This window comes from Saimiri boliviensis, chromosome 21 (assembly GCF_048565385.1).
Source record: "Saimiri boliviensis isolate mSaiBol1 chromosome 21, mSaiBol1.pri, whole genome shotgun sequence".
NCBI lineage: Eukaryota > Metazoa > Chordata > Mammalia > Primates > Cebidae > Saimiri > Saimiri boliviensis.
In genome coordinates this window covers 14,183,475-14,205,662 of record NC_133469.1, presented here as the reverse complement: position 1 = coordinate 14,205,662, position 22,188 = coordinate 14,183,475, and the positions used below count along the sequence as shown (strand labels likewise).

The window sequence follows — 22,188 nt, the reverse complement described above, 5'->3', positions numbered from 1 at the left end:
GTGCCTGTAATCCCAGCTACTCAGGAGGCTGAGGCAGGAGAATTGCCTGAACCCAGGAGGCGGAGGTTGCGGTGAGCCGAGATCGCGCCATTGCACTCCAGCCTGGGCAACAAGAGCGAAACTCCGTCTCAAAAAAAAAAAAAAAAAAAAGATCTCGCCATTGCACTCGGCCCGGGTGACTCACCGAGTGAGACCCTGACTCTAAAATAACTAAATAAAAACCACCAAAAAGTGTCGCGTGACGGATGATTTCTACTTTCCTTTATGTAGTATTCTCTGTAATAAAAAATGTTGCATTTGTAACCGGAAAATTTTTTTTAAAAAAACGGTTAAAACAGAATTGGTAGAACAGGTTAAGTAGGCAATCCCTCGAAGAATCTCGTGCTTCTGGAAATCTCCGTGCTCTCTGCAGCGGGGTTGCACCTGTGACGCCAGAGCCCCGTCTCCTCCCGGCCCCGCCCACCCGTGACGCCAGACCCCATCTCCTCCCGGCCCCGCCCACCCGTGACGCCAGACCCCCGTCTCCTCCCGGCCCCGCCCACCCGTGACGCCAGACCCCCGTCTCCTCCCGGCCCCGCCCACCCGTGACGCCAGACCCCGTCTCCTCCCGGCCCCGCCCACCCGTGACGCCAGACCCCCGTCTCCTCCCGGCCCCGCCCACCCGTGACGCCAGACCCCCGTCTCCTCCCGGCCCCGCCTCCTTCCTGCCCGTCGCTGCCTCGGCTTGCCTCGGCTTGTGCTGCCACCAAGAGGTCGGCGGCGGACATGACTTCATCCCGGCCTGCAGGAGCAGCCGCTCCCAGCTGCAGTTTTTCTCTTTCCGTTTTAAGCCCTTGGACTTCGGGGTTGAGGATGGAGCTTTGTGGGAACTTCCAGTGTGAAGTCAAGACGGGGAGAGGGCAAGACAGAACGAGATAGAGGACATCTGTGTGTGCATTGGTACACGCAGGGCCCAGTGCAAAACGGAAATGTGGGGGCCCCTTGTTTAAAAATTATTAAGAATCCCAACACCGTAAGACTAGAGCATGAAATCAAGCGCAGCGCCCTCCGAATGAGCCCTCTGGGGCTGTCCACCCTTTGAGATGTGTGTGCCTCTCCTACAGCTCGGGAGCAGCCTGAAGGTTGTCCCTCTGAAATGGAATCCTCAGGAAGGACAGGACCTCTGTCTCTCTGTCTCTGCGGGTGGACAGAACCCCAGCTGGGATCATTGCCAGCTTGCAGACACAGCCGGCGGGATGGCACCGGCCCTGACCAGCCCTCATCACTGTTCACTTGAGTGCCTGCTGTCCCCCCAGCTTCTTCCTTTTGAATGTTTCCATGTAAACTTCCTCCTCGGGACTGTTTGTTTGTTCGTTTGTTTGAGACTGAGTCTTACTCTATCGCCCAGGCTGGAGCGCAGTGGCACCTGGGTTCAAGCAATCCTCATGCCTCAGCCTCCCAAGTAGCTGAGATTACAGGCACCTGCCGGCCGGAGAGCCAAGATGGCCGGTTAGGAACAGCTCAGGATCGCAGCTCCCAGGGAAAGCGCAGAGGGTGAGTGGACGCCGCATTTCCAGACGGGTTTTTATTGCCCACAGACCAGGAGATTCCCAGGCGCAGGAGCCCCACGGGTGGCCAGCGCGGTTGTTTTGGTCGGTGCCCCGGAGGGGCGGTTCTCCCTACAAAATACACGGTTCCGGGTGTCCTTTTAGCTGGCGATTGGAGCCCCGGGAAGGCACAGTGGCCCATTCATCTGATTAAAAAGGGGGACTGAAACAGGGAGCCAGGCCAGGAGATTCCCGGGCAAAAAAAAGCCCCACGAATCTCAGCGCCGCTGTGTGAGCCGGCGCCGTGAGTCGCTTTGCACGGGAAATCACAGGGACCCCGACGCCTTTTCAACAGGCGACTAGAACACCTGGGAGAGAGACGACCGTTCCACTGCAGGCGCCTGCCACCACACCCAGGTAATTTTTGTATTTTTTGTAGAGTTGGTTTTCACTATGTTGACCAGGCGGGTCTTGAGCTCCTGACCTCAAGTGATCCACCCCTCTTGACCTCCCAAAGTGCTGGGATTACAGACAGGAGCCACTGTGCCCAGCCCCTGCTCTGAACTTTTTACTAAGTAGTATTCTAGAAGCCTCATCCTTGCCTACCATAGTTTGTACTTCCCCTGAGCAACGTGACCTAGGTGAGGTCAAAGGTGAGGACCTCCAAGTTAAACCACCTGCACCCAAACCCCAGCTCCAACACTTACTAGCTGTATGACCTTGGGTAAGTCACTAGACCTCTCTGTGCTTCAATTTCTGGATCTATGAGGCAATGAGGACAGGGGTGCTGTGGTAACTAAACGTGCTCATGTGTATACACTGCTTTCTCAGCGCTGGTTATTATTCTAAATGGGGTCACACTGTGGTTCAAGTCCCTTAAGTCTGAGAAAACGTAGTCTCTCCTTGGTAAAATCAACTTCTCTTTTTTTTTTTTGAGATGGAGTTTCGCTCTTGTTACCCAGGCTGGAGTGCAATGGCGCGATCTCGGCTCACCGCAACCTCCGCCTCCTAGGTTCAGGCAATTCTCCTGCCTCAGCCTCCTGAGTAGCTGGGATTACAGGCACGAGCCACCATGCCCAGCTAATTTTTAGTATTTTTAGTAGAGACGGGGTTTCACCATGTTGACCAGGATGGTCTCGATCTCTCGACCTCGTGTTCCCCCCGCCTCGGCCTCCCAAAGTGCTGGGATTACAGGCTTGAGCCACCGCGCCCGGCCTAAAATCAACTTCTCTGTGTTGGACATTGCAAGAAGGCTGGGGAGTGAGGTAAATAGACCGAACTAAATATTATATAAAGGCCGGGCGCAGTGGCTCACGCCTATAATCCCAGCACTTTGGGAGGCCAGGGTGGGTGCATCACTTGAGGTCAGGAGTTTGAGACCAGCCTGGCCAACATGGTAAAACCCCATCTCTACTAAAGATAGAAAAGCTAGCCAGGCATGGTGGTGCACACCAGTAGTCCCAGCTGCTCAGGAGGCTGAGGCACAAGAATTGCTTGAACCCAGGAGGGTTGCAGTGAGCTGAGATAGTACCACTGCACTCCAGCCTGGGTGATGAAGTGAGACATTGTCTCAAGAGAAAAAAATCTTTTAAAAAAATTAAATAAATAAATATATAAAACAAAATCTAGGGAAAATCCATGTGGGAGGGGGTCACAGGTTAAGATGACTGGAAGAAACCTGTACCCACCCGGAGCTGACTGCACAAAAGGATGGTCTTGCCTGTTTCGGGACAGCCAGAGGGGATGTGCTGTGGGAACCATTTGGGGAGCACGTGAGCAGCTGAACTCTTTACTTCTGACTTCCGAAAGGCCCACAGTGGCCAATTCCCTTCCCCCTAGAGACCTGGAATGTTTTACCCTAGGAAGTCTGCATGGGGCCCTGACCTGCTCCAAGACTCTAATAACGTTGACCCCAAATCATCTGGGGCCTGGGGCAATGCCCTCCAGCTTAAAAATTCCCACCCTGGAAGCCCCAGGCGGTTGACTTCCAGTCCCCAGGCCACACCCTCTCTTTCCTGATCCTTCACCGTCTTGTATTAAGCTCACCTGTGTCCCATATTATCACCCCTCTGAGCCAAGGACTACATGGTGCCAAACACTCAGCATATAGTAGGTGCCCAGTAAAATACTGGCCTGCTGGGGCCGGGCACGGTAGTCCACACCTGTAATCCCAGCACTTTGGCATGGTGGGGTAGGAGGATTGCCTGAGCTCAGGAGTTCAAGACCAGCCTGGGCAACGTGGTGAAACCCCGTCTCTCCTAAAAATACAAAAACTAGCCAGGCATGGTGGCATGTACCTGTAATCCCAGCTACTCAGGAGGCTGAGGCAGGAGAATCACTTGAACACAAGAGGCAGAGGTTGCAGTGAACCGAAATTGCGCCACTGCACTCCAGTCTGTGCGACAGAGTGAGGCTCGGTTTCAAAAAAAAAAAAAAAAAAAAAAAATACTGGCCCACTGGAAAGAGATTTGGATAGGAGGGTCTCAGGCCTGGCCCCTGCCACTACCCTGGACAGGTCATCTAACCCCTCTTGCTTGTCGTAAGCCAGGGAAGCCAGCGTCATGGGGAGGCTGAGATGCCCTCATGCAAACCGATTCATATAGTGCCAGCCATGAAAGAAACTCAACCCCTGGTCCTGAGAGTAGGCTTATTCCCATCTCTGATTATCTGCTTCCCAAGTGGGATGCCTGCAGTGTGGACCAGAGGAAGAAAGTGGCCAGGCCTTTGGCAGGTACATTTCTCCATGATCATCAGTAATGGGCATCTGAATAAACACATCAGTCCATTTAACTACCCCGAAAACAGGGCGACTCTTCCTGGGCTGACCTCCCAGGCTTCTGCACCTACACTTTTAATAAAATCATTGTTCTAATCACAGACATTGTCACTGATGTGCATAGCTTTTTCTGTCTGTGCCAGACGAAGTGAGAAACAGTGAAAACTATGTATAATAATTTGGAGTGATGCAATAAATGTTAGCGTGATCAAGGTTCTAAGAAGTCTTGCCCAAAAGCGACCTGTGTGGTGGTATGCAAACCAGCATAACCTGATTCATTTGACAATGGGATAATATTTTGTATAACATCTGTTAACATGCCACAGAGTTCTATTTAGAAAATTGGGCCTGGAGGAAGGAAAGGCCTAAGTGTTTATTGCACGTCTATAACTGGCTCTGTGTCAGATACATGGCATGCATTTTATTAGGTAATCCTCGGAATAGCCCCTGAAAAAGGTAGAATTGTCGCTCTGTTAGTACTCTAGAAATGAGAATTGGCTCTGACAAGTGAGGTACTCCCCAAGAATGTGAGCTAGAGTCTCTTGTTGCCCCTCTACAGCAAACTTGCATTTGAATTTTCCTCTGCTGTGGCTCCTTCTAGTTCCTGTTTATCACAGAGTTTATGATTCTGGGAAGGAAAATGGGAAAAAAGATCAGCCTGCCACTCTGTGACATCATTGACAGTTTGAATTTGCAAAGCAGGCAATGTAAACTGCTCACTTGCCATTCAAACATAAATGTGTTCAATTCGGCCTCAGTTTCCTCATCCATAAAATGGAACTGGAGTGGGAGTAGGAAAGCAGGATTAGAAAGATGTCACTAAATGGTCTCTCCGTCCCTCCTCAGCATGTACATTGTGGGCTTATGATTCCAAAGCTCTGGGCCTGCAATTTGGACACACTGCCACCAGGGAGCAAGCTGGACTGGGATTGTAGCCATGGCAGGCTCATCTACTGTATCCCTCGGTTAAAGCATCCTAAATTGATTTTATTGGTGCTCCCTTGAGTGGTACATGGATATTACAGAAGTTATGAAGACACTTTTGAGTCACAATGTGCAAATGAGGCCCTGCCTGAATTAAAGGGTGAGCAATTTTTTTCTTCATGTGACTTCATGCTTTCTTACTACCTGGTCCCTGTACCTCCTTGAAATTTAAGAATCATTGTGAATTCCACTATCTAGGGCCTCAGGAACCATGCCAGTGAAATAAAAGACCTTTAAGTTAAAAAAACTACACATATTTTATTTACTTTGCCAAGATTACAGCTTTTATCTCTCCAGAATATTCAATGTTTAATTAAAAAGGGTTCCTCTTTCTGAGGATGAATCTTTAACTGAGACAAAGTCGTAAAACATGAGACATTTGTTCCCATATGTCAACATTGCAATTGCTCACTTAACTTTAGATAGTTCACCAACACTGTGTTTCTCAGACACGCTTGCTAGTATCTGAGTTGTCTCATCAGAAAGCATTTTGGCAGCTCTCTCTTGTAAAGCTGCCTCTGAAAAGTACTAAATTAAATGTAATGTGAAGTTGGGTTTCTGTGGCAACCTTCCCATCCACCTTCCATACTCATACCCATGAGCCATAGAGAGGCTTTGTGGGTGCCTTTTGAAGGCTACATCAACAGTACATTTCCTGCTGTGGGGGCTCCTTCTGGAGATTATCATTCTCGCCCGCCATGATGTATTGTGAGATCTTTCCATGAAGACACATGCAGATGTGGTTCGTTTCTTTCCACTGCCATGAATCATCCCATTTGTCCACTGTCCGGCTAAACGTCATGGAGGCTGTTTTACTGTTTTAAACTACACGGCAACGGAGATCTTTGCCTGGGCTCCCTGTGTGCATGTTCGAGGGTTTCTCTAGGCTATGTAGAAATGGAAATTGCAGGTTGTAGGATACAATTTCAATTTTGCTAAATACTCGCCCACCATTCTTGGCTCATAATTCATCAAGCATACGAAAATTTCCATTTCCCTCATTCTCATCCACACTTGCGTTTTGATTTTTGCCAACCTGATGGGTTGTTTTCATTTGCATCTCTGATTATTGGGGATGATTAGCATCTTTTCAACTCTCTGTGTGGCTTCTTTAGTCATTAACTCTTTGTGTTCCAGACAGACTGTAAAGTCCTAGAAGGAAGGTCTGGGTCTCAAATTTAAGGCCCCTACAGAAGACAGCCCCATCCAGGCATAGACTCCATTGGCATTTCCTACCTCCTGAGCTTGGAGCCCTACCTTCCAAGCTTAACGAGCTCCCTGCGGCTTGCCAAATACATCATGCTGTAGCTTCGTGCGTACCATGTCTTCTGTCTGGAATGCTGTGCCTCTTCCAGTCCACCTGAATATCCTTACTAATGTTCCATGATTCATCTTTATAACCACGTCCTCTAGGAAGCCTACCGTGTGACCGGCACCCCATCCCATCCCAGGCAGAACTAACCACGCTCTCCTTTGTGCTTTTGCTGGGCCCACATGAACATCTCACTGCCTGTGTACGATTTCTGAGCGTCCATTTACTGATACATCTGTCTCCCCACCAGACTCTGAACTCCTTGAGGACAGGCACCACGTCTTATTCATTTTTGCATGTACAGCTCATCGATCAGGGCTGGGCAGGGGCATATGATGGGGAGATGAGTCTCTAAGCCAGCTTCTTCCACATCACTCTCCTGCCGACTGTAAAGCTCTGAGGACTGGACTGTATTGAACTCATACTGCTGCTCCCGCTGTGCCTAGCAGGGCTGAGTGTGGTGCTTAGTCAGCAAGTGCTACAAACTCTCGGCCCTGTTAGGCACTGCACTGTTGAACCACACACGCTGCAGGATGATTGCCTGATAGAGCGGAAGTGGCTTTGGATAGCACTTCCTGGGTTTGCACCCCTGCTTCCTATGCCTATCGTCTTGTACCATCTCCTCGGCCTCTCCAAGCCTCAGTTTCCTCACCTTCATAAAGAGGATGCTAACAGCTTTGAGGACTGGTATAAGGATGAAATACAGTTGCATATAGAAGCCATACGGTACATAATCATAGGCGTTTGCCACGTTTTCATTTCTATGTCAGAACAGCACAGAGTCTGCTTTAGTCACCAGACTTCGGGTGACTTATTTTCAGGTGCCACATGTGATGGGCACATAGCAGTTAATGAAGACAAAGTCTAGTGTTTCCAGTGCCAAGAACAGTGTCTTGCAGAAATTAGGTACCCGATAAAGAAGTTGAACTCCACTCTGCACTTTGCACACAATTAGGTGCTTGATAAATAGTAAATCAAGTCAGATTCACTTCCCTGTATTGCATTCTGATCCAAGCCTATCTTTAAAAAGTCATTCCTGGCCAGCCATAGTGGCTCACGCCTGTAATCCCAGCACTTTGGGAGGCCAAGGCAGGTGGATCACTTGAGGTCAGGAGTTCAAGACCAGCCTGGCCAACATGGTGAAACCTCATTTCTACTAAAAATACAAAACTTAGCTGGGCATGGTGGTGTATGCCTGTAATCCCAGCTACTTGGGAGGCTGAGGCAAAAGAATAGTTTGAACCCAGGAGGTGGAGATTACTGTGAGCCAAGACGGGGCCATTGCACTCTAGCCTGGGCAACAGAGCCAGACTCCATCTCAAAAACAAAGAAAAAGAAAAGAAAAGTAAAAAGTCATTCCCTTTTATGGGAGGAGGGGTAGTTGGGGAGAGGTCAGAACCTGTCTCCTTTTCTCCTGGTGGTGATTTTGATTCTTCCTTTTGCTTTTGATCTTTCAAAAGCAAGATGGCCACTGGGATAAACTATTATTTTGAGGTCTCCAATGAGCCATTCCTGCATATAGTAATACTGTTACGTAGTCCCCTCTCACAAAGTCTGGGCTTGGCCATATGTCCCTTTGGCCACAGAGACATTGACAAGCCACTGCAAGGCTTGATAAACCATTGCACATTTAATCTTGTCCCCTCAGAAGGCTCCTTCTTGTAACCCAGTTCCCATTCCAGAAGACGCTCAAGTGAGCCATGAAGAGAGGTCCCACAAGAAATTTCGGCTGATGATCAGCCAGCTCTTCACTGTGGTACTCATCCCAGCTGAGGCACTAGGCATGGGAGAGGAGCGGGTGTCTTCACAGCAGGTGCTCTACAGAACAGAAATGAACCGTACCTCCTGAGCCCTAACTGAATTGCTCAGTCATGAGCATATTATGGATCATGTCGTTTTAAGCCCACAAGTCTTGGTACTTGGTACACAGCAAATAGCAACCCGTAGGCAGAGCACATTCTGAGGGTGCAAGTCAGTGATATTGGGATGGAGGGTGCTGGGCTTAGAGGCTCACCAGGTGAAAAGCTTCAGATCAGCTGGAAAACAGAACTGTCTGGCCTAGAACCCATTATCTTGGGACTCTTCCCTGGGGCTCCAGTTCCCAGGGTTCTTAGGGGCTGAGGATGCTTTTGGCTGCTTAAACAATGAGGAGATACTCAGGATCACATTATAGGAAGTCCAGAGACCAGCGGCTTCTAGCCAAGTTGATGGAGCAGCTCAGCGAAGCCATGGAGGATCTAGGATATGCTGCACGGTCTGCAGTTCCTCTGGTCGTAGATGTCTGCCAGGAGCAGTCTGGGCTGCATGGTTCCTCATTCATTACATCAGGAGAGATGGATGCTCTCCCTGCATTCCCAGCAGAGAAAAGAATTTCCCAGAAGGCTGCACACGCCCACACCTTTCCTTACATCTTATTGGCCCAAATTGAGTCCCATGCCCATGAAAGAACCAATCACGTGTGAGAGGTGGGGTTGGGGTGGGGGCTAAGTATTCCCATGAGAGCAATCAGACCCACCACTAGATCGGAGGAGATGTGTCTGGCCAATTCCTCTGAAATCCGTGTCTCATGGGGGAGGAATGGATGTCTGGAAAGAAGTGGCATCTCTTAGGGAGAGCATGCAGGGAAGATCCAGCAGTGTCCACTAGAGGATCCCTTTCACATAGGGCATGTGGGAGAAGCCAGGCACCCTGAGCTTGAGACAGAGTCACGCTCAGTTCTCATGTCCTTTCCTGGGATAATGGGTGAAGGTATGTGTGTGTGCGCACGTGTGTGCAGGAGGGAGGACTGGGGGATCGTTTGGACGCGCAAGGCTTCTATCTTCCCCTAGCTGGTCTCTCCAACCCCGCAATCGGTCCCCACTCCAATGTGAAGAAAGGCAGCAAGCTCAGCAGAAGGACTCAGACTTGAGCCTTTCCTTATTTTTAGCATTTTATTTGAGTAGTGGACACCTCTACCGTGTCAAATCTAGTACTTTGAGCTCTTAGATTTGCTGTTTTCTCCATATTTCTCTTCCAGTGCTTTCTGCAAGTTCAGGTTCATGGCATTTTTCCGGTGCCACCGACCTACAGAGAGCAGGAAAGGAGCCAGCACAGATCAGATCATCCAGCAGTCTCTCAGGTGATGACTCATACCCCTTCCAAGTCCACCCCTGGCTCTGTCTCCTGCTCTGGTTTCTCTCTGAACCGCAGAGCCACCACACCCTGCCCATGGAGGACAGTTCCCACCTCCCATCGCCCACAGCTCCCCACTTACCCAGGTCATCCGTCTTCCTGCCATGCCAGTGTTCTAAGTCCCGCACTGACTTCTCAATGACCTCTGGGGTGTAGGAAGCCTTCATGAGGCTCTTTGTCTCCTCAGGAGCCCCTGTGGAATACCATGAAGAAACCCCAAGTGCCCAAGTCAATGGCCATCAGATACTCCATGGTTTATATTGGGTGTCAGTTTCCTCTACAGATGGTAAAATTGTGGAAGGGAAGGGGAGTGGGAAGGATTTTAAAGTCAAGCCAAACTCCATCATTTATGGGCAGTATGACCTCGGAGAAGTTTTTAACCTCTCTTAGCTTTGGTGTCTCCATCTACACAAAGAAATGAGATTTTCTTGCATGATTGGGAAGATAAAATTACTGGACATACGTCAGGGCATCTAGCAAGTGGAAACTAATACCCGTAACTTAAGCAAACTTGTCTCTATGTTCAAAATTCAAACACACACAAGTAAATACGTTGCAATGATCAAGAGTCAGCAGAAATGCCAGAGGTGAACTCTCCCAAATTAGCAAAGATTTGAATGATCAGGTACAGAATACAAAATAAGTATATTTAACGTTCGAAGCCATAAGAGAGAATAAAAATATAAGCAAGGAATAAGAAACCATCCAGAAACAGCAGATAGGTTAGTAAGAGAAGCAAACAGAATTTCAGAAATGAAACATATGATAATTGAAAAAATTAAACTCCATGGATAATAAGATGCCTGGGGCTTGCTTTAAATAATCTTGGGTAGGAGTGGACGGGTGGGAGAAAAGATGAAATAAGATCGCCTGTGTATTAATCACTGTTGAGGCTGGGTGGTGTGTGCAACATCTATTTATAAACTAAGTTCTTTTCTTTCCCATAAGTTTGAAAATTGCCATCATAATAGTTTAAAAATAAATTCAATGGACAGGTAAAATGGCAGATCAAATACAGCTGAGAGAAAATGGCAAACTGGAAGATATGCTGGAATAAATGAAAGTTAGGATGCAATATAAAGAAAGGAATGTGATGAAAGGGGCGTTAAGGTGCAAGTTAAATTAAAATGGCCAACATACATCTCACTGGTTCTAAAAGGCAACACTAGAGAAAATGGGCAGAAGCAATATTTGGAAACATAATGGGTGAAATCTTTTCACACTTGAAAGATGTGAAGTCTTTGATTCAAGAATCATAGGCTGGGCGGGGTGGCTCACGCCTATAACCCAGCACTTTGGAAGGCTGAGGCAGGCAGATCACTTGAGGTCAGGAGTTTGAGACCAGCTTGGCCAACATGGTGAAACGCCGTCTCTATTAAAAAAAAAAAAAAAAAAAAAAAAAAAAAAGGTTTCCGATAATCTTACCAGTCCAAAATAACCACCATTAATGGATCATATAAAGATACCCATATACAGATAAAACAATTTTTATATATGATAAGGTATACTAAAAAATTTTTAAAAGCCAGGCATGGTGGTGGGCACCTGTCATCCCAGCTACATGGGAGGCTGAGGCAGGAGAATCACTTGAACCTGGGAGGCAGAGGTTGCAGTGAGCCGAGATTGTGCCATTGCACTCCAGCCTGGGCAACAGAGCACGGCTCTGTCTCAAAAAATATTTTTTTAAAAATGTATTTGCAGTGAACTATGATCACACCACTGCACCCAGCCTGGGCAACAGAGTGAGAACCTGTCTAAAATAATAATAATTTTTAAATAAAAAATAATAAATATTATTGATATGGTTTGGCTGTGTCCCCACACAAATCTCATCTTGAATTATAACTCCCATACTTCCCATGTGTTGTGGGAGGGACCCAGTGGGAGATAATTGAATTACAGGGCAGTTTCCCCTATACCATTCTCGTGGTAGTGAATAAATTTCATGAGATCTGATGGTTTTATAAGGGGAAATTCCTTTCACTTGGTTCTCATTCTCTCTGGTCTGCCACCATGTAAGATGTGCCCTTCACCCTCCACCATGATGTGAGACCTCCCCAACCACGTGGAACTGTGAATCCATTATAACTCTTTTTCTTTATAAATTACCCAGTCTCGGGCATATCTTTACCAGCAATGTGAAAACGAACTAATACAATTATATTTAGGGGTGTAATGTTAGAATCAAGAAGGAGAAAAGAGAGCCTGTTTTTCCTCGTTATATATACACCATTGTCCCAGGCAGGTCAGCCAGGTCAGAAAAGCCTAGTGGTTAAGAATTTAAACTTTGGCCTTGGCCGGGCGCGGTGGCTCAAGCCTGTAATCCCAGCACTTTGGGAGGCCGAGGCGGGTGGATGACGAGGTCGAGAGTTCGAGACCATCCTGGTCGACATGGTGAAACCCCGTCTCTACTAAAAATACAAAAAAATCAGCTGGGCATGGTGGCGTGTGCCTGTAATCCCAGCTACTCAGGAGGCTGAGGCAGGAGAATTGCCTGAACCCAGGAGGCGGAGGTTGCGGTGAGCCGAGATCGCGCCATTGCACTCCAGCTTGGGTAACAAGAGCGAAACTCCGTCTCAAAAAAAAAAAAAAACAAAAAACAAAAAACAAAAAAACTCTGGCCTCTGACTGGCAGAGTTTAAATCCCAACTCTAACCATTCCTACCTCTGTGGCCTTAATTGTTATTTAATTTTTCCATGTCTCGTTTTTTTTCTATCTGAAAACAAAATAGGAACTGTAGCATTTACCACATGGGATTCATGTGGAGAATAAAATATACATAAAGTACTTAGAGCAGTACCTGGCATATGTTAAATGCTATGCATAAATGTAGCCATTATTACTATTCAGAAGCAGTTATAATCTGTAAATAATTATTGGAATTAATTGGTAGGCTTCATTAAGTTTCTGAATATGAGATTAATATACAAAAATAAAAATTGCGTCTGTGTATACAGTATCAGCAGCAAAATTAGAAAATGTAATTCAGAAAAAGATATTTGCAATAAGCAGCAAAAATAAAGATATTCATCTAAATAAGTCTAACAAAAAACCTGCATAATGTTTACAGAAGAAAAATCACAAAATGTTTTTGAGAGATATTGAAGGAATACTTAAATTAATGGAGCTATAGACCCTATTTATATATTAGAAAATTCATTATAAAGCTGGCAACAGCCCTTATATTGAACTGTAGATTCAATGCACTTCCAATCAAAATCCCAGCAGGGTTTTTCATGGAAATTTCCATATATTAATAACATTTGTATGGAAGAGCAAAGGGGCTAGACACCCAAGACGTTAACTGGTGATGGTGGTGGAGGGGTGGTAGTGGGAGGATTGCCTGGCCAGATATCAGGCTACCTGTAATAGCTTAGTGATTAAAAGTGTAATGTTAGACCACTGGACAGAATAGAGAGCCTGGAAACTGATCTGTGCACACACACAGACCTGATGGATAACAAGGACGCCACTGCAGGGTGCTCGGAGGAAAGATGAGTCCATTCTGTAAAAGGTACTGAGGCAATCAGTAATCCACATAATGAAAGAATTGAAAATGAATCCCTACTTCATACTAAAAACAATAATCAGCTCCAGGTGGATTAAAGACTTAAATGTGAAAAAGCAAAACTAAATATTTTAGAAGAAGGTATACAAGATGATCTCGATGATTCAGCAGAGGATAGGATTCCCTCAGCCTGCTCCCCGGGCACCTTTTCTAACTCAGTACGTAGCCATTCCATCCTTCCAGCTGCTCAGGTCAAAAACGTTGACATCAACCTTCATTTCTGTCTCTCACCCCAAAGTCTATTTATGAGCATATTCTCTTCTCTCTGCCCCATACAAATATCCAAAATCCTGCTACCTCAGACCACCTTCACCATTACCTCCCTGAGCTGCTATATTGCACAATGGTGCCTCCCAAAATGGGGCAGCACACTAACCCGGCTTCCAAGCCATTTCTGCCCCAGCTCCCTATGTCGATTCTCCCCATAGCAGCTCGAGTGAGCCTTGTACCTGAGCCAGACAGGGCCATTCTCCTGCTTAGAACCCTGGCTTGGTTTCCAGCAGGCTTCAGGACCCAGCCTGTTTCCTCTGACTTCTTCTCCCTCACTCCTTGCAGCCATGCCAGCCTCACCAACCTCAAACTGCTAGTGCAAAGGCTAACCCCGGGTGGGTGGAGGCAGAGAGGGACAGATGGATGGGCACCGTGCCTCCGGGTGAAGCCCTGGTTCATAGCATTTGCCAATTTCCAAGCGTTTTATTTGTTTGTTTGTTTTTGTTTTTGAGATGGAGTTTTGCTCTTGTTACCCAGGCTGGAGTGCAGTGGCATGATCTCGGCTCACCGCAACCTCTGCCTCCTGGGTTCAAGCGATTCTCCTGCCTCAGCTTCCTGAGTAGTTAGGATTACATGCATGCGCCACCATGGCAGCTAATTTTGTATTTTTAGTAGAGACAGGGTTTGTCCGTAGCATGGCCAATTTTAAGATAGCATTTATATGCCAATCAGTTCAGGGAAACAACAATTGCCTCTTGTGAGCTGTCCCAAGCTGCTGTGCGCTCCAGCACAGCCTTGGCTCAGTTCTACTTCCCAGGCGGGGGGATGGGAAACAGACATTTTTAAAATAGTATTCTTTTGCATTTATGTAGACATTATCATGCACAGTTGTATGGAATAGCTATTTGGTGACTGATAGTTGTTAAAGAGAGAAATGGAAGGCCCAGAACAGAGGAAAAGCAGAACTATATTCTCGCTTTCCACCCCCAGCACCATCCCTTCTCCAAGCTCAAAGGAAAATCCAGAAAGGCTTCTAGTGGGTGTCTGGTTCCTCGGGTGACAGGGATCTGAGCCAGGTGAAGGAGGTTTGTCAGGCCCTGGGAGCACTGGAGAGGGCATGGAGTGAGGAGAGAGGAAGGATCTCACCAGAAAGAGCCTCATTTCGCAATGAGGTCAAACCAGAATGTGGGGGCAGGAAGAAGCGCCTCGTGCTGGCTGTGGTGGGCATCCGAGCCATCCAGAAGATGCTGGGAACAGGGCCATAGCTAGGGAGATGGCTTAGTGGCCGAGGAAAGACTGTGACGCTTTGGAGACAGAAAGAACACCTGACTTTGAGCTCCAGACACAATGCCAACTAGTAGGAGGTCTACGGCAAATCATCTGGACTCTGCCTGTGAAATGGGGCTCATAGCACTTACTCCTCCCCAACCAAACAGGACTACGCTGACCCAATGGAAACCTCTGTAAATGTCAGAGCCTCCAACCCACCCTTTTGTTCTTCCCAGGGGGTGTCACCTCCAGGCTCTGGAGAACAAAAATGTTGGCCAGACAGCTACTGAATGCTCATGACTTGCCTCAGCCAAGCGCCTTCGTGTGGCACTTCGTAAAGTCCTGCTAATGGCCCAGCAAGGGCCACACTCTCATTATCATCCCCACTGTACCCAGAAGGCAGCGGAGGTTTGGAGAGATTGAGCATTCTGCCTAAGGTCACACCCAGCTAGTGAGTGGCTGAGCTGAGCTTTGAACCAAAGAAACTTGATATTGTCACTGCGACCAAAGTTGCCTGGGATGGGCTGGAGGTGGGAGGCGGCAGTTCTCGCCCTTCCGCTGGGTTCTGGGCCTTCTGCTGGCAGATTAAGAACCAGAGGTAGGCAGGGCTCCGTAGCTCATGTCTATAATACCACCACTTTGGGAGGACGAGGTGGGTGGATCACTTGAGCCCAGGAGTTCGAGACCAGCCTGGGCAACATAGTGAAACTTTGTCTCTACCAAAAATACAAAGGAAAAAAAATAGCCAGGTGTGGTGGCACACATCTGTGGTCCCAGCTACTTGTGGGGGCAGGCTAAGGTGGGAAGTTCGCTTGCTCGAGCCTGTAAGGCAGAGGTTGCAGTGAGTCAAGATTGCGCTACTGCACTCCAGCCTGGGCAACAGAGTGAGACTCCAAAAAAAAAAAAAAGAAAGGAACAAAGTGAGGAAAGAAGGAAGAAACCAGAGGTGTCTGGGGGTGTGAGGGGCTGACTGCCAACTGGGACGAATCATCCACACATCGAGGACAGACCCGGCAGGGGACTGGGTGCTCCCAGCACAGGCAAGCTGACATAGAGGACACGTGGGCATGAACTAAGTGTCTGTGGAGGTGTGCCCAGGGGTCGTAGACCCCATAAGGAGTGGATATCCCAAAGGCCTTCCCTGCCCAATGGCTGAGAGGCCATGAGTGATCACGGCCCCACCCTTGCCCCTTGACTTGACCTTGAAACAAGTTTGACCGCATGTTGTAGCCGAGATCATAGTAGTCTGAGAAGATGGAGGAGATTTCCGCAGGACTCTGTTTCCTGCTGGGCCATGAGCTTGCCTTCTTCTGGCCCTGGAAGACTTCACTAATAGCCTTTTGAGCCTGAGCAGGGAGGCAGGGACAACAGACAGGGGATAGGAAACCAGTGTCAAGCCCCATATCTCCCTCCAGCTCCTCCTCCCTGACCCTCCCTCCCCACCTCCATCCCACCTTTAGCCTGCAGCCCTCAACCCATTCCCAGGGCTGGGGAGCTGGCGTATTCAAAGGCTGCAGCCCCAATCCCCCTCACCACAGCCACAGTGGGCAGGAGGCATCACGTTAACAGTTACAAAACCTCTTCCAAGCATTGAGCACCTACTATGTGCAGAATTGTGTGTCTGGTGGAGGGAGGTGTCTCTATAGGGTCCCACTATTCCCACCGTTTTATAAAGGAGGAAAGTGGGCCTCAGGAGATGACCTAGTTCACGTGGCTGGCAGGCCACAGAGCCCTGGCTCGCCTCCTACAACAGAGGCGTCACACAGGGAAGCTCCCGGTGGGTGCTTAGCTTTCAGTGAGGCCAATTCCCTCTTCATACTAGTAGGGAAACTGATGCCCAGGAAAAAAAAAAATGGACATCAAGGAAAGAAGAAACCAGAGGTGTCTGGGGCATGAGGGGCCGACTGCCATCTGGGACGAATCATCCGCACATCAAGGACAGATTTGGCAGGGGACGGGATGTTCCCTGCGCTGAGCCCAGGCCCAGGGGCGGGACACCTGGGTCTGAGTTCCAGTTCCGCAGTATACTAGCTGCTGACTCTGGCAAGCCTCTTCTCCTCTCTAGGCCTCAGTTTCCCTACTTGTAAAACGTGAATGCAGGGTAGAACTGGATGGTCTTCGAAGTGGCTTCCGGCCCTGACACTCGCTGGCTCAATGACATTTGTGACAAGTCACAGATGGGCAGAGAAACACAGATTTCTTCATTCGAGCCCGGGAGGATGGTGGCTGAAGAAAGAAATGATACCTCCCAAGGCTGGGCAGGGCAGTGAGACGTAGTGACGATAGACTCAACGTCAAATGGGGACAAGTTCCTCCAAGTGGGGCAGAGCAGTTAAGATTGTGACCTCTCAGACTTGGTGGTGGTGGGGTCACCACACTAAGATGACAGAGTGGAAGGGGAGCCTGGGAGAAGCCCTTTGTGACCCAAGCAAATCATAGCCCCCTCCTTGGGCCTTGGTTATACCATCTGTTAAAAAGAAGCACTAACTCCTGGCTGGCCTTCCACACGAGGCAGTTGTGATGAGGGTTGAGATAGTGGCTTTGAAAATATGTCTCAGAATGCCAGGGCAGGAAGAACACAGCCTTTGACCGGAAATGGTAGATGGATTTGATCTCGAGTTTCCGTTGATTCGTAGTGACTGCCTAGAATGTTATATTGGGTGGAAAAGAGTGCGGGCATCGACTAGCAATCTCTGCCATGAGTGCAGGCTGGGAGCGTGGTGATGGGCACACCATGTATTTGTCAGCCTAATCTAGTCCTTGCTTTACAGGTGTGGAGCCTGAAGCCCAGAGAGGGTCAGTAACATATCCAAAGTCACCCAGCATTTAGGACCAGGTCCAGGATTGCAACTCAGGTCTTCTGATTCCCAGTAAGTACTCTCCATCCACTAAGAGCTGTCTTTCTCAGGAGACTTGTCCAGCTGGAAAACACCCCACTCACACCAAAGGCTTTTAACTGCAAAGTCATTTAGGGTCAGAGTTTCAGAATCTGCCAACCCAGTTTGCACCCTCTTCTCACACAATTGAGTGCATTTGGTTGACTGACTTCACCCCTGTAAGCCTCGAGCTCCTTATCCATAAAATGAGGACATTAATAGTACCTTCCTTATGGGTTTTTGGGGAAAATGTAACAGCTTGTTATATGTGAAGAGTTCAAACCAGGCGTCCCCAAACTTTTTACACAGGGGGCCAGTTCACTGTCCCTCAGACCGTTGGAGGGCCGCCACATACTGTGCTCCTCTCACTGACCACCAGTGAAAGAGGTGCCCCTTCCTGAAGTGTGGCGGGGGGTGGATAAATGGCCTCAGGGGGCCACATGCGGCCCGCGGGCCGTAGTCTGGGGACTCCTGGTTTAAACAGTGAACATGGCCTGCACACAGCAGGTGCTCAGGAGATGCTGCTTTCTAGTGGTGTTATCATAGGGACTCTGCACTCAAGAGCGAGTCTGTCTTGTGTCCTCCTTATAAGACTCTGCGTCACCCTCCTGGCCCCCGCGTGGACACCTGCTCCTCGGAGACCAGCTGGTCCACCACGTTGCTCCCAAACTTGTGGCGAATGTTGTTGGGAATTATGCTGCCTTTCTGGCTCATGGGCGTGCTCGTCTGGTCCTGGGTTCCCGAGCTGGGACCTTCATCTGTCCACTGGCATGGCTGAGACCCCTCTCTCAAGGTGGCCCTGTTCTCTCTCGAGGAGGATCGAGAGCCCCCGTTCTTCGGGGACCTGGACTGTGGGTCCATCCCCAGAGAATCCCTGCTGGCAGCAGTTGGGGGTGGAGGGGGTATCTCCTCCAAGTGGCACTGCCCTAGGGAGCTGCCTTGAGTGCTAGCTGTCCGGGGCAGAGGCTGCGGGGACGACAGACCCTGGTACTTGAAGTTGGAGGTGTCCGAGGAACTGCAGGCCATTTTCCAGGGGTCCGCGTCCTGCTGGCTCTTCGCCTCATTCAGATGGGCCCTGGTCAAACCGGTTGTACCTGAACAGGATAAAGAGAAACAGAGGGGAAGGGAGAGAGAAAAACAGACAAGTGCAGGAAGTAGAGGGTGGGGAGAGGGGCAGAGATGGGGGTGAGGAGGGGGAACGGACAGACGCAGAGCCCCAGAACTCCAGAGCCAGAGAAGGAGAGAGGGACGGAGAGAAAGCCCAGAAACCAGAGGCATGGGTGGGATATTAGGAGACCCGAGGGAGAAGAGAGGTCGGCCTGCCATGCCTCCTGCTGGCAGGGTTCATCCACGTTGCCTGGGGCGACAAGGGCTGGAGCCCAAGCCGGCCGGCCTTCGGGCCGAGCTGTGTGACCGAAAGCAAGGGACTGTTTCCTTCCCCACTTTTCCATCTTGAAACTTCCCCCTTCCTCCCCTTGGTGAGAATCAGGCAGCGGTGGCACTGACAGAGGTGTTCCTGGGGCCAAGCCACATGCCTGGGAAGTACTAGAGTTAGATGGAAACCCCCAGACCTTGCTTCCGATGCAGGGCTGCTCCCCAGTACCCACCTCCTCCCTTCTCCAGGGCTGAGATGTGGTGCCACCCCAGCCACCTCCCAGGCTCTCTCCTCCCCACCTCCTCCCTGTCTCCCACATCCTTCCCCATGGCCTCCGCTCCTCTGGGTCTCTCGTTCTCAGCCTTGGTGTCTCGCCCGGCCCCACCCTCTACCCCAGATGACAGGTGTCAATGTGTTTGGTGATCTTCCCTCCAAAACCTTCAGACGGGTCCTCCGGTCCTCTTAAAAGATACATCGCTTTGTCAGGTGCAGTGACTTATGCCTGTAATCCCAGCACTTTGGGAGGCTGAGGTGGGCAGATCACCTGAGGTCAAGAGTTCGAGACCAGCCTGACCAACATGGAGAAACCCCATCTCTACTAAAAATACCAAAATTAGCCGGGCAGGGTGGCGCGTGCCTGTAATCCCAGCTACTCGGGAGGCTGAGGCAGGAGAATCGCTTGAACCTGGGGGGCGGAGGTTGTGGGGAGCTGAGATCAGGCCATTACACTGGAGCCTGGGCAACAAGAGTGAAACTTTGTCTCAAAGAAAACAGCCATAGTTTTTTGTTTCACTCCGTATGTGAATGAGACCAGCGTCATGTGTTACTTTGTAACGCTGTTCAATGTACCGCCCTGCCTTGGGGATCTACTCAAGACAGGGAGACAGCCCTAACTTCCCTTCCAAGCCCTGTAGGACCCCACCACCACCCCACTGGGGGACACGCAGGTCGGTCCAGTTTAGTTTCTCAGAGAAGGTTGCTGTGAGCTTCAGGCTTTGCCAGCCACTGGGGTTTTTATCTCACTCCCAGGGGTTCCTGCTCAAGTGATGGAGCTCGGGGAGGGCCCCTCTCGCCTACTCCGCAGGGGACTGTAGACCCTTCCCCAGGGCAGTGGGAGACAGAGAGCTGAGGTTTCTCTGCTTCCCTGCCCACTTTCCCCTCGCTTTCCTTCCTTGCTGTGCCTTTGCCCATGGCTCTTTGCCAGCAACAAACCTGCAGAGGGAAATCCTGTTTCCCCGAGACCAGACTGTCTTCCTTCCTATGCTGGGCTCTGCCCCAACCAGCAGGCAGCCAAGCAGAGAGGCACCTCTGGGGACAGCTGGACTGTCAGGCCGGGCATGGCGGCCTTCCTCAAAAGAGCGGAAGCAGAGAGTGGGAAGACCACCCACCTGATCAACCTCAGCTCCTCTCACCCTGCTCCTGGGGAGACTGAGGCTCAGTGCAGGGACAGGACCCTCCTGGATTCAGGCTCAGGACAGCCAGTGCTACGCTGTCTCCTCTATCAGCACGTGCTGTTGCCATTACCTGCTCACCCTCAGCCTGCCCTTTGGGGTTTTGGGCACGTTTATGGCCCAAATGTGTCTTGTATTCCTGGCCCAGAGAGCCAGTATATTCACCAACTCATCAACTGGGCAAGAACCGGCTACATGTCAGGTGCTGTGCTAGGCGATGCGGACCCAACAGTGAGCTGAGCAGGCCAACCCCATCCTCTCAGGGTTGAATATCAGCGAATGAATGAATGCATGCAAGAATGAATGAAGACCTGCATCTGGCATTTCAAGAATCTCATTGCAACTGCCCCTTTCCTCTGCTCCATTCATTCGGCTGTGAAACGGGCAGAGTACACCCTACTTCATTTGCTACTATGAAGATGAAATGATCAGTCAGCAGAGTTATGGAAATGTGGCCATGTATCAGAATTCTGTTGGGCACTCGTTAAAAATACAGCTTCCTGGGCCCCTGTCAGAGCTGCTGCATCAGAAAGGCCCTGAATCTGAGTGTTTAACAAGGCCCCTGGGCATTCAGGTCATTGCAGGAAGCTTTCAGCAGGAGTGCTGTCCCAACTCACTGGACGCTCTTTCTCCCCATCTCACCTGCCAGCCCCAGCCATGCTTCACCCTTCACCGCTGGGGACCCTTCTCAGAGCAGGCCTGAACCCATTCACTCCTGCATTGCAATCCTTCCTCTTGTTCTTGGGGCTCCACAAAAGTGCCAGGCCTCTCTCCCTTCCAGGCTTTTGCCTGAGCTGTTCCCCCTGCCCGGAGCATTCTCCTCCCCTCCTGAGCTATACCACCCCTGGCCTTGGCTCACATGTGACCCCGTATGAACCTCCCTCCCACTGAGATCGGGCCCCTCCCCATGCTCCCCCACAGCCCTGTTCTTCTGGTGCACACAGGACTCAGAGAAGGAGTCACTCCCTCAGGATGGGGACCGTATTGGGGTGATAATCCCTACACGTGGCAGGATGGGGGGGCTCAGTAATTCCATTCCCTCCTTTTTCCTTCTGTCTTCCTACAGAATGCCCCCTAGGAAGCCAAGGCCGACAGCGGGTCTGGAAGCCAACGCAGGAGGGGGAGGAGGAAGGGCCTGCTCCCTGCCGCCCCAGGGAGTCCCTCCAGAAACCTGAATGTGCACATCTCTGGCCCACCCGTCCTACCTGGCCGATGGCCCAGCTCCATAGCCTCTTGCTGTGGGACAGGTGATTCCAAGCTCAGTCCTGTAAACAAAGCACCATGTTTCATGATCTCAGATGACACAGAGTCTCTGTGAATGAGGATGAGCTGGCAGCTGAACAGGAAGGCCTGTGGCTGTCTGCCCGCGCCGACCAGAGATTCTTAGCTGCTCCTGGTGCTCTCTGGCACTGCCCAGACCCATGAAGCCTCTGCCCTAACCAGTCATCACCCTTGGCAAGGGCTGCCTCCTGGATCTCTGCAGGCTCTTGCCCTCTCGGAAAAGCCATCCACCCCCACCCCATCCCACCCGTCCTCAAGGACCTTTCAAGCAGCCTTGGGACCCTGGGCTCCTTTAACTCCTTCGTAATCTTATCCTTCCATCTCCTCCTCCTCCACCCGCCCCTGGCTGTGAAGCCCACTGTACCTGCCCCCAGCCTGGCAACCATGT

General features: G+C 50.0%; 1 protein-coding gene and 1 long non-coding RNA gene across 2 annotated transcripts; one reads left to right on the top strand and one right to left on the bottom strand.

Annotated features, from left to right (window-relative positions):
• Window positions 1-1,100: 1,100 nt before the first annotated feature.
• Window positions 1,101-21,773, top strand: LOC141582566 (uncharacterized). Its single transcript, XR_012515440.1, has 4 exons — window positions 1,101-1,533; window positions 9,615-9,716; window positions 17,589-17,687; window positions 21,586-21,773. It is a non-coding gene; the product is annotated as an uncharacterized LOC141582566 (long non-coding RNA).
• CIMIP4 (ciliary microtubule inner protein 4) lies at window positions 9,510-21,825 on the bottom strand. Its single transcript, XM_003932903.4, has 5 exons — window positions 21,725-21,825; window positions 18,321-18,787; window positions 16,019-16,163; window positions 9,852-9,962; window positions 9,510-9,661 (listed from the first exon to the last, which is right to left on the bottom strand). Exons 1-5 carry the CDS (start codon window positions 21,807-21,809, stop codon window positions 9,564-9,566), a joined length of 906 nt encoding a protein of 301 aa, XP_003932952.2. The 5' UTR covers window positions 21,810-21,825; the 3' UTR covers window positions 9,510-9,563.
• Between the last annotated feature and the right edge of the window lie 363 nt (window positions 21,826-22,188).